We start from the raw sequence: 13583 nt of genomic DNA on the forward strand, positions 1-13583 counted from the left end.
GAAAGCGGTCTTGCTCCTGGGCCAATGGCGGCTCGAGGCGGAGCTCGGGCGGGGGCGACGGTCACCTGATCTGCGGCGGCCGCGGTGGGTCCAGGCAGTGGAGGCCGAGAGGTTTTCATGGCGGCGACCGCGGTGGATCGAGTGCGGGCGGGGATGCGGCGGGCCCCGGCGCTCTGGCAGATGCCATGGCTGCCGCTGGTGATGGTGGCGGCGGCGGCGGTGGCGTCGGAGCAGCAGGTGCCGCTGGTGCTGTGGTCGAGTGACCGGTGAGCGGGGCGGGCCGGGGCGGGCTGCGCTGCGCGCCGCGTCGGCTGAGGTGCCCTCGCCCGACTCCGGGGCTGTCCTTGGCGAGGGGCGGCGGGGCCCAGAGGGGTACTGTCCCTTGCTCGGCGGCTTCGTAGCGAGTGGGCTGGGCCTGAGTTCTGGGCCCCACGCATCAAGCTGGGAGCCCGTGGGTTTCCGATCTCAAGCCATGAGCCTCCGCTTGACAGCACCTTTTCTGTCCGCTGCCAGAGACCTCTGGGGTCCTGCGACCGACACCCACGAGGGCCATATCACCAGCGACATGCAGCTCTCTACCTACTTAGACCCCGCCCTGGAGCTGGGCCCCCGCAACGTGCTGCTTTTCCTTCAGGACAAGGTGCGCCTGCCACAGCCCTCTCTTCCTTGGTCATCAGGAGGCAGGCAGGCCCCCTCCCCCCCCCAGGACACTGAGGCCCATTCCTCAAGGGAAGCTTCAGTGACCTTGTCCCAACTCTAGGGAGGTGTGGTTCCTCCATTGGGAAGGCACGTAGGAGAACGTTCAGTGGGAATGGTGAGGGCCTTGAAATGGCACCCACCTGACTGGGGGAAATAAAGGGTCAGAGGCCAGATGCCCAGTGAGTGCCAGACCCTTATCTGATCTACTCTACATGGTGGGGATGATGAACCCTGTTTACAGATCAGAAGAGTGATGCCCATGGATGGCAAATGACTTGCCCAAGGTCACACAGCTAATGGGTGGCAGAGTCGTGATTCTAACTGTAATCATCGTAAGAGAGAGAATCGAAGAATGATCACTTACTGAGTGCTTCATTTGCACTATGCTGAGCTGATGTCATTATCTCAGTTTTACTGCCAAAGAAGGATTGGCTGAAGTTGTGTGGCTTGTGCAAGCCACAGCTGGTTCCAGCCTGAGTCTGTTGGACACCCCTCCACCCCAGGTTTGTGCTCATATCCAGCACACTGTTTACCCTCCCATCTGGGTCTTTCTGCTCCCAAAGCAGGCATGTAGACCACAAGAAGGTTCTAGGGCACTGTAGGATTGTCGTTTGGGAGGTTATCTAACTTCTGCTTGTCTGTTCCTCATTGGTGGCCTGTATGGCTCATTCCCCTTTTGGTCTTGCTCTGTTGTTCTATGGGCAGGTGGTGGTGGCTGTGCTGGCCTGTAGTCTTTCCAGGAGGTGGTAAATAATGTAGTCAGACTGGAACTCAGTTCTAGTTCTACTACTTACTGGCCTTTGGACACGTGAAATACTCTGCAAATGCCCCTTCCCGCATCTGTAAAATGAAGACACCACTGACATCAGAGGGCTGTGAGGAACATTTCTCACAGTCCATGTAAAACATGTAGCTGGCATCCCCACCCTGTCTTATGGCATTCCTTCAATTCATTCATTTGTCAAATATGGACTACCTACTGTGTACCAGGTATTAAGTGTTGGGGACACAGCAGTGAGCAGAATAACCCGAGCCCCTACCCTGGAGAAGCTGACATTCTCGTGAGGGTGACAGGTAAATGCTAAGTTGGTGTATGATATAATGTCAGTTCTGTAGTCCTTAGAGAAGAAGGAAGCAGACTAAGGGGACAGAGCGACTGGCAATGCTGTTTAAGATAAGGGTGACCAGGCAAGCGCTCGCTGTGGAAGTGATATATCTGAGCAGAGACCTAAGTGGAGGGAGGGATGGAGCTGTGTGGCTGGAGGGGAAGGGCATTCCTGACAGAGGTAACAGCAGGTGCAAAGGCCCTGGGCAAGGAGCGCTCCTGGTGAGCCCGTAGAAGAGCTGGTGTGGCTGGAGTATAGTGAGCGAGACAAAGGGGTAGGAGATGGTCAGCCAAGGAACCAGGAGACAAGGGGGGAAGACATTGGTTGCAGTTCTAAATGTGGCAGGAAGCCTTTGGTGATTTCGAGCAGGGAGTGCCATGAGGACACAGCGGTGGTTCCTGGGCTTTCAGAATGAGAGCTTAGGTGGCCAGACAGGGTCAACATTCCTGCCCAGAAGGGAGAGGAGGCCGGGCAAGTATGTATACTAAACAGAATGAGGTTAGGGAAGCTGATTGTGATCTCCTCTGGGCCTAACTGGGAAAAGCCAGAGGAAGCTGGGAGTTGGGATGGAGGGGCAGAAGTTGAAGGACATCTCTACGTTGCAGAGGAAAAGGGAGGGGGTTGGGGTTACTGTGGTCCAGAGAGCTCAGAAGACTTTAGTGCTTTCCCCAGCATGTTCTGAGATCCTCACCTCTCTCTCCCCTTCCACCAAAGCCAGGCAGGGAGGGCCACTTCTCCCCCTCCTTTGCAAATGGTTCCATCCAAACCAGACGGACGCGGCTCTACCTGTGGCAGCTGGCGCGCAGGCTCTCCTTGTCTCTGACTTCTGCCATGGGGGGCGTGCAGTCAGTGCTCCTGGCCACCCCCTGGCTCCTCCCACAGCTCCCCTCTTCCCTCCGCGGCTCCTCCCATCTGCTTGCGGGGGGCGGCTGACTCTTACTCCCGAGGTTACTGTGAATCAGCTGCCCACAGACTTCCTTCCAACCCCGTGACCACCTTCCTTGTTCCCTCACCCTGCCGAGAGGGTGCTGGAGAAAAGAGAACCTTCCACCGCCCCACCCCGCCCCTAAAATGCACCGTTGCTCACTCCTTGGACCAGATCAAATTTGACTCTAAGTGAGATTCTGCTGGCCGTGCCAATGCACAGGGAAGGTGTCTGCCCCCTGCCCTGGCCCTGGCCCAGCGTTCTGAGGCCGTCTCCCTGCTTCCCTACTAGCTGAGCGTCGAGGACTTCACAGCGTATGGTGGCGTGTTTGGAAACAAGCAGGACAGTGCCTTCTCTAACCTGGAGGTAAGGGTCCTCTCCCAGCTGCAGGCCCTGGAGGCCATCCTGCGCCCCCTCTCCCAGCACAGCAAGAACTGCCCTCAGGAGCCAGAGATGCTGGCTGAAGGTAGAAAGGCCTTAGTGTCGGGGCTAGGGGTGTGGGGTGTTTTCTTTGTCACCTGGAATGAGAGCCGGTGTGGGTGTGGGCATGGCTTTCCAGAGAGGTCTGGGAGGCTGGCCCGGGTCCACTGGCCCCTTGCTAACTCATCCTCTCGCCTGCCCCTCCGTCTCCAGAATGCCCTGGACCTGGCCCCCTCCTCTCTGGTGCTTCCTGCCGTCGACTGGTACGCGGTCAGCACTCTGACCACTTACCTGCAGGAGAAGCTCGGGGCCAGCCCCCTGAACGTGGACTTGGCCACCCTTCGGGAGCTGAAGCTCAACGCCAGCCTCCCGGCCCTGCTGCTCATCCGCCTGCCCTACACAGCCAGGTACGGCCCGGCCTCTAGCCTCAGGGCCTAGGCTCCGGTGGCGCAGCTCAGCCAAGGAGAACGGTCCTCCCGTTAGCACCTTGAGGCCCTCCCAGAAGGTGCCTGTGTGGCCAGAAGAGGCGGGAAGGACCTCAGCCTGTCGGGCCTCCTGAGACAAGGCAGACGTGGGCCTTGCTGGCGGGGAGCCGGCCCACCTAGCAGGGACCATATATGGAGCAGGTGGCAGGGACTTGAGCCGGACTCCGAAGCTGGGGGAGGAGGGCCGGGGGATTCCAGGCAGGGCTGTGAGGTGAGCAAAGGTACCGGTGGTGGGAGTGAGCCCCCAGCTCGAGCGTGCTAGGTGGCAGGGCTACCAGGCAAGGACGGCGGCCCAGGGCCGCGGAGGCCATTTGGATTTGGGCGTCTCTAATGTTCTGTCTCTTCCCCAGCTCGGGTCTGATGGCGCCGAAGGAAGTGCTCACAGGCAATGGTGAGTGGGGTCGGGGCGGTGCACGGTTTCTGTCCTCATCCCACCCTTGGCCGCAAGGAGCTGGCCCGCACTCCTCAGCCCCTCTGCCCTCCCAGGGTGGCCCCCCTGCTTCCTGGCAGCAACTGGCCAGCTGAGCAGGGCCCCGCCGGTCCCCAGACCTCGGCCCTCTCTGGCTGGGCCCAGCCTGGCAGAGCTGTTGGATGTCCAGGGGCCTTCTGCATGCAGCCTGGAGCCAGTTTCCACTCAGGCGGCCTGAATCCTAGGGTTTGGGCTTGAATATACCAGCAACATTTCAAAAAACAGTTCCAAGGACTGGTCTTCCTTTGGCTGTAAAGGAAAGTCATTCCTCCTGACAAGGTCACTGGACACTTTCCGGGGGTAGAGTTGGAGTTTTCTGTGTCTGTCTTTCCCTCTTCCACTGAGTTAGGATGTGGCATTAGGGACTCAGTGACTGGGGCCACGGTGGCCGGGGGGAGGCCAGGGCTGGGGGGGTGATGAGAAGCGTCTGCTGGAAACAGCGAACACTAGTGAAGGTTGCTGGGACCCGGCTCTGCGAGGGTGTCAGCGTTCCACCAGAGGACGTGCCGGTTGCTGGCGTATGCAGACTGCACAGGGCAGACATGCGGTGCTCCCCACCTCAGCACGGTGATCCCACTGAGCACCACCCAGAGAAGGCTCCAGGAGGGGGCATGGAAGGGCTCAGCCTTGCCCCTGCCGTGCGACAGTCAGACGGGTTCTCGGGCAGTGGGAAGCGTGGCCGTGAGTGGCTGCCTGTGACTTGCTTCTCTGCTCTCCGCGTTGCTCCTCAGATGAGGTCATCGGGCAGGTGCTGAGCATGCTCAAGTCAGAGGACGTTCCGTACACGGCGGCCCTCACGGCAGTCTACCCTCCTAGGGTACGTGCCCTTGCCCGGGGCTCCGGGAGGTGTGGCTGGGGGCCTGGAGGGGGGCCGGCTTCTCCTCTGGGCAGATGTCGGGGTGGGGGGCGTGGATGAGCCGTGAAGTCCTGCTTCCTCCTTCCAGGCGGCCGCTGCCCATCTCACCCCGACAGCCTTACTGGCTGGCGTATTCGGACAATAAGTCCAAGTGTTCCTAAGGTGCAGAGACGAGAAACATCACAGAGGCTTAGGGGCCACCAGGGGAAGGCTTCGCAAAGGAAGCTTGGAGTATGAGCGTGACTGGTGGGACTCGAGATGGTGGAGAGAGTGTGCAGCGGGGACCGCGAGGCAGGCCGCTTGGTTCGGGGCCTGCTGAGAGAGCCAGGGCTGTTGAGAGAAGGCTTGTGGGCTCTTTCTGCAGGTGGCCCGCGATGTAGCCTTGGTGGCTGGGGGTCTGGGTCGCCAGCTGCTGCAAAGACAGTCGGCATCGCCTATGAGCTTTTCCCCTGTGAGTTACAACGACACTGCCCCCCGGATCCTCTTCTGGGCCCAAAACTTCTCGGTGGCATATAGGGACCACTGGAAGGACCTGACCTCCCTCACCTTTGGGGATCAAGACCACCTCAACCTGACCGGCTCCTTCTGGAACGACTCCGTTGCCAGGTAAGGGCGAAGTACATGCCACTGAGGGGGTATGTGTTGGGGGCTGTTCGCTGTGGGGATGCAGGTGGCATTGTGGCGGGGGGAGGCTGGCGGAGGGCTCCTGAGTGGGCGTTGTTCAGAGTTCTGCCTCCTCACGCCTTCTCGTCCTTGGCCCGACCTCGGTGGTTAACACCTTGGATCCTGCTGCTTCCCCCTTGGGCAGCCTCAGCAATCCCAAGGGGGAGCTGAAGGGAGTGGCCGTGGGTTCAGGGGAACCAGAGGGAGGAGCTCTCAGCTGGAGGTGGGGAACCTGTGTGCTGGCTGGTTCCTGACTTAGGGTGTGATGGGGCCTCAGTTTTCCTATCTGTCAAGTGGGGGCACTGCCTCTTCAGGTGGCTGTGAGGACCCCGTACAGCTTAGGTAGAAGGATACCTGAGGAACTTGCTCTAAGATGTTCAAGGCCATCCCAGAACCTGAAAACTCACCTCTTCCTCTGACTCCGCAGGCTTGCGCTGACCTACGAACAGCTCTTTGGTACCACAGTGACATTCAGGTGAGTCCGAGAGGCAGGTGCAGGTGGGCTCGTGCGGCTCCGGCCTCTCCAGATGCCTGACACCTCCACGGCCTCCCCCAGGTTCATCCTGGCTAACCGCTTCTACCCGGTGTCCGCCCGACACTGGTTTACCCTGGAGCGCCTTGAAATCCACAGCAACGGCTCCGTCGCCTACTTCAATGCCTCCCAGGTCACGGGGCCCAGCATCTATTCCTTCCACTGTGAGTACGTCAGCAGTCTGAACAAGAATGGCAATCTCCTCGTGCCCGGCACACAGCCCTCTCTCTGGCAGATGACTTTTCAGGACTTCCAGGTAGGAAGGGGGAGGGACCGCGCCTGGAGGTGGGGAGCCCAGGTTGGAGGTAGCCCAGTACTGGGAGGGGCTGGGGGAGCAGAGGCCTGAAGAGTCTCAGTGTCCTTTGGGTTAGGGTTAGGGCTTGGGAATGTAGTTGAGAGTCCTGTCCCCTTGGTGCTCCCACACCCTTACTGGGCCTCCCTGTGTGGGGCCACTCCGTGCTTTCTGTCCCCCAGATCCAGGCCTTCAACGTGACGGGGGAGCAGTTCTCCTATGCCAGTGACTGTGCAGGCTTCTTCTCCCCGGGCATCTGGATGGGGCTGCTCACCTCCCTGTTCATGCTCTTCATTTTCACCTACGGCCTGCACATGATCCTCAGCCTCAAGACCATGGACCGCTTTGACGACCACAAGGGCCCCACCATAGCTTTGACCCAGATCGTGTGACCCTGCGTCTGTGGGGGGTTGAGGGCGTGCTGGTGTCCAGGTCGTCGCGTTCCCACCAGAGGCATGCTGGACAGGAGGGCTTCCCCTCTTCCTACGGTAGCATGACTCCTGGCTCCCCTTAGCCTGTCTGGCTCTCTGTTCAACCTGCTGAGGGTCTTCCCTGGGCTGCCCACTCCCCATCTCTGTCACCAAGGTGTATGTATTCTGCGTAGATAGTAGGCAAATTTCCCAGGCTTGGTCATTGTGGAGGAAGGGGCCCTGAGTTCTCGGGCCCGTCCTCCTCCCCCTTTCTCCTTATTTATTCTGATTTCTCCACCTTCGCCCCTTGCTGTTTATAAGTGCTTTAGTGTAGCCAGTGCTCCCTCCCCAGGCTCTATGGGGCTCCTTGTAGCAGCCAGGAGCTGGAAGTTCCCTGAGTTTGGGGAGTGTGGAATTACTACTTAACTGTCTGTCCTGCTTGGCTGGTGTTATTGTTTTTTGGTGATGTTGTGCTAGGGATAAGCAGTGCACTGGGTTTTTTTTTTTTTTGGCCTGAGAAGGAAGGGACCTCCATGGCAGGGGGGCTGGGTGTGATCACTGGGTGCCTGGCAGGAGCCTGGGGTGCTCGTGGTTTCCTTCCTAATAAAATAAAGACGGGTCGCCATGCTTGGGCCTCTTGTTACTCATTTCTGCGCTGGGCACAAGGGAGGATGCGCTTGGCTGAAGGCTGCCGGAAGAGGCGTGCGAATGTACCCGTAGCCTAGCGCGACCAAGAGGGAAGCGGGAAGGTCTCGCACGGGTCCGTCCTGCGGGCTGCTTTTCCGGGGGCCAGGGGAGGCCGGGAGGGTTGTTAGCAAGCTGCATCCCTAACCAACTAAAGGAGGGCGGGGACGGTCAGCGCCCGGGAAGGGGGTGGAGACGGCCGCGACAATGGCCGCCCCCACGTCCCTAGGGGGCCGCCTCGGGCTGCCGCAGCGGCGCGCACCCAACCCGCGGGGCCGCGCTGAGCTTCCCGGGGGGCGGGGCGCGTGCGGCTCCCGCGCACGGATCCCTCGCGGACCTCAGCACCGGCTGCCGAGTCGCGCCGCCCGCCCCGCCTGCCCCACCCGCCCCGCCCCGCCCCGCCGCTCTCCCCTCAGGGCCGTTGGCGAGCGGGCGCTGCCCGCAGAGCCGCGCTGGTGCTGGGGCCCGGGCCCCAGCAACCCTCACGGGAGACAACCCGGGGAGGCGGTGGCCCCGTTCGGCGCGGCGGGGGCGGGGAGGGGCCGGGACTCTTTGACGCGGCGGAGGGGTCGGGCTACGGCCGAAGCGCCGCCATCTTTGGTCCAGTGCGGCGGCGGCGGCGGCGGCGGTGGCGGCGACGACGGCGCCGGCGGCGGTGGTGAAGGAGGAGGAGGAGGAGGAGCCGACGGGCGCTGACACCGAGGCCTGACCATGGACGAGGAATATGATGTGATCGTGCTGGGGACCGGCCTCACAGTAAGTGCGGCCTCTGGTGTCCGGGGCCCCGCATCACCCTCTCCTCCCCGGGATGCTGCAGCCCTCGGCCCCATCCTTCCATCATTGCCATCGCGGCGCTGCCGCCCCCGGCGTTCGTGTCCCCGAAAAGACAGCCCCATGCCCATCCCCCCTCGACGTTGCTTCTACCCACTGCCATGGCCCATCTCCAAGAAGCGGCCCCTCTTCTGGCCGCCCCCCCCCAACTCCCCGGGCCCCGACCCCTGGCCCCTCCCATCCTCCCTATTCCGGCCGGCAGGGCCGGAAAGCGCACCCCCGCTCGCCCCGATGTCTCCCGTTGCTCCCTGACCCCGCCCACCCGGCCCCCACCCAAGGCCAGCCCAGCATCACCTACCATCTTGCGCTAATTCTGGTGGGGATGTAGTAGTACTAGGACCGCCGGTGAGGTCGGGGGACCTCCCCAGGATGGGCCCTCATCCCGCCTCCCCGGGTTCTTATGGGGCCCGGGGACCCATGGAATGTTCCAGAAGGAGCAGCAGTGGGGGCAGTGATCACATTCCCGTTACCCCACCCCGGTTTCCCGTGGAGACCTCAGGCTGAGTCGTATTTGCAGCCTTTGTCCTTGGGCTGGTGACAGTGACTGGTGAGGGTGTTTACCCTCCCCCAAACCCCCTCGGACTGCTGCCTTGAGAGATACATCCCCTTCAGCCGGGTGCAGAAGCCCCTCCCGTGGCTGGGAAGGCTCACGGTCAGGGGCTCCTCTTTGAGGAAAGAGCAGCCCAGGGTGGGGCCTGGGATTTCAGTACCACGCTAATTAAGCCTTTCTTCGCTTCCCTTTTGGGTCCCTTTGGCTGTGCAGCTAGGCCTTCCCTGTGGTTCATTGTGTTTTATCTGGTTTTCTGTGGGGCTCTACGTAGGTAGATGATTTTCTTGGTATCTGGGTTGCTGGAAGACCGTGCGTGTGTCTGCTGGATACTCTCTTCCTTGTTCACCTTTTTGCCTAGCAAGGTTATGAAAGGAAACCGTGGTCAAATGAAGCACCACCCCCAATTTTAGGCCAGGCGACCAGCCACGGATGGAAGGAGCTGTCCGTGGGGCACAGTCCTTCCAGCTTTGCTCTCCTCTCAGGGTTGGGGTGGGGAATACATCAGGGCTGCTGGTGGGAATGTGGGCAGGTAGGAGTGCAGTGAACGTCGCCCCTCACCCAGGAATGTATCCTGTCGGGTATCATGTCCGTGAACGGGAAGAAGGTGCTGCATATGGACCGGAACCCCTACTATGGGGGCGAGAGCTCCTCCATCACCCCCCTGGAGGAGGTAGGGTGCTTGGGCCCCAGGCCCATCCTTGTTAACCTCTCGCGTGGGGTGCAGAACGAAGCAGCTCCCCAGGTTTTCTGGGTGGGGGGTGGGGGCGGGAGGGGGGGTCCTTGTGGTGCATCTCTGTCTCTGTCTCCTGCCTGCAGCTGTATAAGCGTTTTCAGTTGCTGGAGGGGCCCCCTGAGACGATGGGCCGGGGCCGAGACTGGAACGTTGACTTGATCCCCAAATTCCTCATGGCCAATGGTGAGGGAGATGAAGGAGGTATTATGGGGGGGTGATTGGGATGACCAGAGGAGGGTCAGGCTCCAGAGAAGGGCAGCCAGACCAGCTAGAGCTTCTGGAGTGAGCCACGCTGACTCTGTTGCCTTGCCCACACCACCTCGCAGGACAGCTGGTGAAGATGCTACTGTATACAGAGGTGACACGCTATCTGGACTTCAAGGTGGTGGAGGGCAGCTTTGTCTACAAGGGGGGCAAGATCTACAAAGTACCGTCCACCGAGACCGAAGCCTTGGCTTCTAGTGAGTGTGGGTCCCCTGAGCCAGGGAATCGGGTTGGGGGGGCAGCTGTCCAGAGCAGGGCGCCCCTTGCCCAAGGTCACATTCCTCACGCCGTACCAGAAGCCCCTTGCTCTGTCATCCCTCTGTGCCCTGGGCCACGCCTCCCGCTGGTCGCCAGGAGGGGAGTCCGTGTGCGCAAGGGGCTCCACCTCGTTAGTGGAACGTCCCCAAGTGTCGGAGCCGGGAGGCCCTCAGAGCCTGTCCAGCTCGACTCGCTCTTCGTACATATGGGGAAACTGAGGCCAAGAAGCACAGAGGGGTTAATCTGAGGTTACGTGGGGGTCAGCAAGAGAACTCAGCTGGGAGCTAGGGTGCCCGCTTGCTCCGCCTGCTTGGTGGGATGGAGAGTTTCATTGTCTGTGGTGCAATGATTGTTTTCACGTTGCTCGCGCAGACCTGATGGGCATGTTTGAGAAACGGCGCTTCCGCAAGTTCCTGGTGTTTGTGGCAAACTTTGATGAGAATGACGCCAAGACCTTCGAGGGCGTTGACCCCCAGAACACCAGCATGCGTGACGTCTACCGGAAGTTTGACTTGGGCCAGGATGTCATCGACTTCACTGGCCACGCCCTGGCGCTCTACCGTACCGATGAGTGAGGGGAAACTGGCATGGCAGACCCCCCCTCACCCAGCCCTCACCCTGCCCTCCCTGCCCCTGCCTGCTGTTCTCTTGGCCCACGCCTCTCGTACTCAGCCTCGTGCTCGCTCGCCTGTCGCCTTTTCTGTCCCTTCCCTACATTTGACCCGTGGTCTTCCCCAGGCCATTGAGGGTGGTGGGAAGGCTGGCCTGGTGCCTGGGTGGGCCGAACTGCAGGTCCTGCTGTTGGAGCCTCTTCTGACCCCATCCCCCCAGCTACCTGGACCAGCCCTGTCTTGAGACCATCAACCGCATCAAGTTGTACAGCGAGTCCCTGGCCCGGTATGGCAAGAGCCCGTATCTGTACCCACTCTATGGCCTTGGCGAGCTGCCCCAGGGCTTTGCAAGGTAAGGGTGTGGCTTCGGTCGGTTGGCGGTCCCAAGAAGGACTGAGGCCAGCGATGGAAACGGCCCCCTTGGGTATCTCCACAGCCTTTTGTACTTTCCCACTGTGGTCCTAGTTCATCTCACAGCATCCTTGGGCGATGGCACCACAGCGGGGTGTTGACGTGCAGAGTTGAAGAACCACAAATGGGGCCTGCTTGGCGCCTGGCCTGAGTCAGGCAGCGCTAGGACTGGGCACGGGGCCTGGAAACCTCGAGTCGGCTTCTCCAGAGCCCTTCGTTCTGTTTCCCAGAACGTTTCCGTGCGGAGCTCCCCTCACGCCAGCCCTTCGCAGAACATTCTGGCGTTAAGCTCCAGAGAAGAAGGAGCACTCCAGGTTCAGTCCTGAGTTTGTGGCAGTGACAGAGTTGGGAAGGACCACCAGGTCTCCTGAGCTCTGCCTGCCTGGGGCCGCCTTCCCTGCAGCCTCGTGCTGGTCGGGGCAGGTGGTGCAATGTCACTGGTGCCCGTTTGTCCTGGGAGGGCACCCTCACCGTCACTCTCCCCACCACAGGTTGAGTGCCATCTACGGGGGGACCTACATGCTGAACAAACCCGTGGATGACATCATCATGGAGAACGGCAAGGTGGTGGGCGTGAAGTCCGAGGGAGAGGTGAGCCGTCCCCGCCGCGCAGGCACGCTGGTCTGGGCGGGATTCGCCCCCTCCTTAGAGGCGCTCTTCCCAGTGACCCTGGCTCTGCTGGGTCTGCTGCTGCTCGGCTCTGAGGGTCTCAGGCTGGGGACCGGGGCTCCAGAAGAAGACTATGTAGCCGATCCTGTTGGCAGACATCTGCGTATCAGGGCCCCCCTCCCCGAGGTGCAGGAGGAAGCTGCACGTTGTGGGAGTGTCCTGCCTGCTGGAGCTGCCAGCCCTCATTGTGAGTCTAGGCCCTGAAACCCCGAGGGGTGTGATTGGATAGGGACAAGGCCTTTTGGTGCTTTCATAGGTGGCCCGCTGCAAGCAGCTGATCTGTGACCCCAGCTACGTTCCAGACCGCGTGCGGAAGGCTGGCCAGGTTATCCGTATCATCTGTATCCTCAGCCACCCCATCAAGAACACCAACGATGCCAACTCCTGCCAAATCATCATCCCCCAGAACCAGGTCAACAGGAAGTCAGGTAGGCCAAGCCCCACGTGACTTCCTCCAGCGTGTTCTCCTTGGTGTGGCTTGTGCCCCTCCCCCTCAGCCTGGGGGCTGGCTCTCTGCCAGATCTCTCCATGGAAGAGCAGGGACCCACACTGCAGTCCCCGTGACCTGATGTTCTAGGGATTGGCTGGCTTGGCCTCTTCTCCTCTGTGAGGGTGGCAGCTTGGATGCTGCCTGCTCTGCAGGGCTGGGGAGGGCGGGCGGGCCAAAATTGAGCTCGGCCCCCCACATGCCTGCGTTAATGGAGCCCTTCCTGTGGGCAGACATCTACGTGTGCATGATCTCCTACGCACACAACGTGGCCGCGCAGGGCAAGTACATTGCCATCGCCAGCACCACGGTGGAGACCGCAGAGCCCGAAAAGGAGGTTGAGCCGGCCCTGGAGCTGCTGGAGCCCATTGACCAGAAGTGAGGGGCTGGGGGGCTGGGGCTGAAGCCTGGGGGGAGAAAGGAAGCCAAGGAGCCGGAGGGTGGGTGTCAGGGAGGGCAAGGCTGGTTGTGAGACCTGTCTCGTCCCTTCCATCTGCCCGTCAGGTTTGTGGCCATCAGTGACTTGTACGAGCCCATTGACGATGGTTCCGAGAGCCAGGTAAGCCACCTGTCGCGGCCCCGGCTCATGGCTGCCCGCCCAGGGCCCCTGCCCAACTCACCTCAGGCCCCGGGCGCTGGCTGTTTCCAGGTGTTCTGTTCCTGCTCCTATGATGCCACCACACACTTTGAGACAACCTGCAACGACATCAAAGACATCTACAAGCGCATGGCAGGCTCCGCTTTTGACTTTGAGAACATGAAGCGCAAACAGAACGATGTCTTTGGGGAAGCTGACCAGTGATTGCCGACCCCCGCCGCAGCCCCTGGTGCCCTCTGCCCCAACCTGAGCCTGTCTTCCTCAAGGGCTGGGGAGATGGGCGTGGCTGGGCACCCTGTTTCCAGCATCTTCTGCTTCCCCCACCACATTCCTGTCATCCACCTCATTGATTCACTGACCAAATCCTTAACCTTAGTGATGGTTTGGGAGACGGGGGCGGGGTTGGTTAGTATCCTCTTTCTTGGCCCTTCCTTATCCTGGGAGAAGGGGGTTCCTCTCCTTGTGTGCGTCTCTCCCCCCACCCCTAATTCTTCTGCTCTGTTCGGGAGGAACGTGGAGGAAAAGCTGACTTCTGCCCCCACCGCTCTTACCCCTGCTCTAGTGGCCTTTGGAGATGCCCCCTGCCTCCCCCCACCAGCTCTTGTGTGTTGGAGAGAAGGGGCCCTCCCA

General features: G+C 60.9%; 2 protein-coding genes across 2 annotated transcripts; both read left to right on the forward strand.

Moving 5' to 3' along the window:
* Positions 1-117: 117 nt before the first annotated feature.
* Positions 118-7484, forward strand: ATP6AP1 (ATPase H+ transporting accessory protein 1; the record flags this gene model as incomplete). The annotated part of the gene is made up of 10 exons (XM_079727301.1): positions 118-266; positions 514-640; positions 3022-3096; positions 3364-3557; positions 3986-4026; positions 4836-4921; positions 5325-5566; positions 6051-6098; positions 6180-6411; positions 6630-7484. The coding sequence occupies 10 exons, from the start codon at positions 118-120 to the stop codon at positions 6837-6839; spliced, it is 1404 nt and encodes a 467-aa protein (XP_079583427.1). The 3' UTR covers positions 6840-7484.
* Positions 7485-8252: 768 nt separating this feature from the next.
* Positions 8253-13157, forward strand: GDI1 (GDP dissociation inhibitor 1; the record flags this gene model as incomplete). The annotated part of the gene is made up of 11 exons (XM_079727770.1): positions 8253-8297; positions 9485-9592; positions 9739-9838; positions 9982-10116; positions 10550-10748; positions 11009-11140; positions 11691-11790; positions 12125-12296; positions 12589-12733; positions 12860-12914; positions 13005-13157. The coding sequence occupies 11 exons, from the start codon at positions 8253-8255 to the stop codon at positions 13155-13157; spliced, it is 1344 nt and encodes a 447-aa protein (XP_079583896.1).
* Between the last annotated feature and the right edge of the window lie 426 nt (positions 13158-13583).

This window comes from Hyperoodon ampullatus, assembly GCF_949752795.1.
Source record: "Hyperoodon ampullatus genome assembly, chromosome: X".
NCBI lineage: Eukaryota > Metazoa > Chordata > Mammalia > Artiodactyla > Ziphiidae > Hyperoodon > Hyperoodon ampullatus.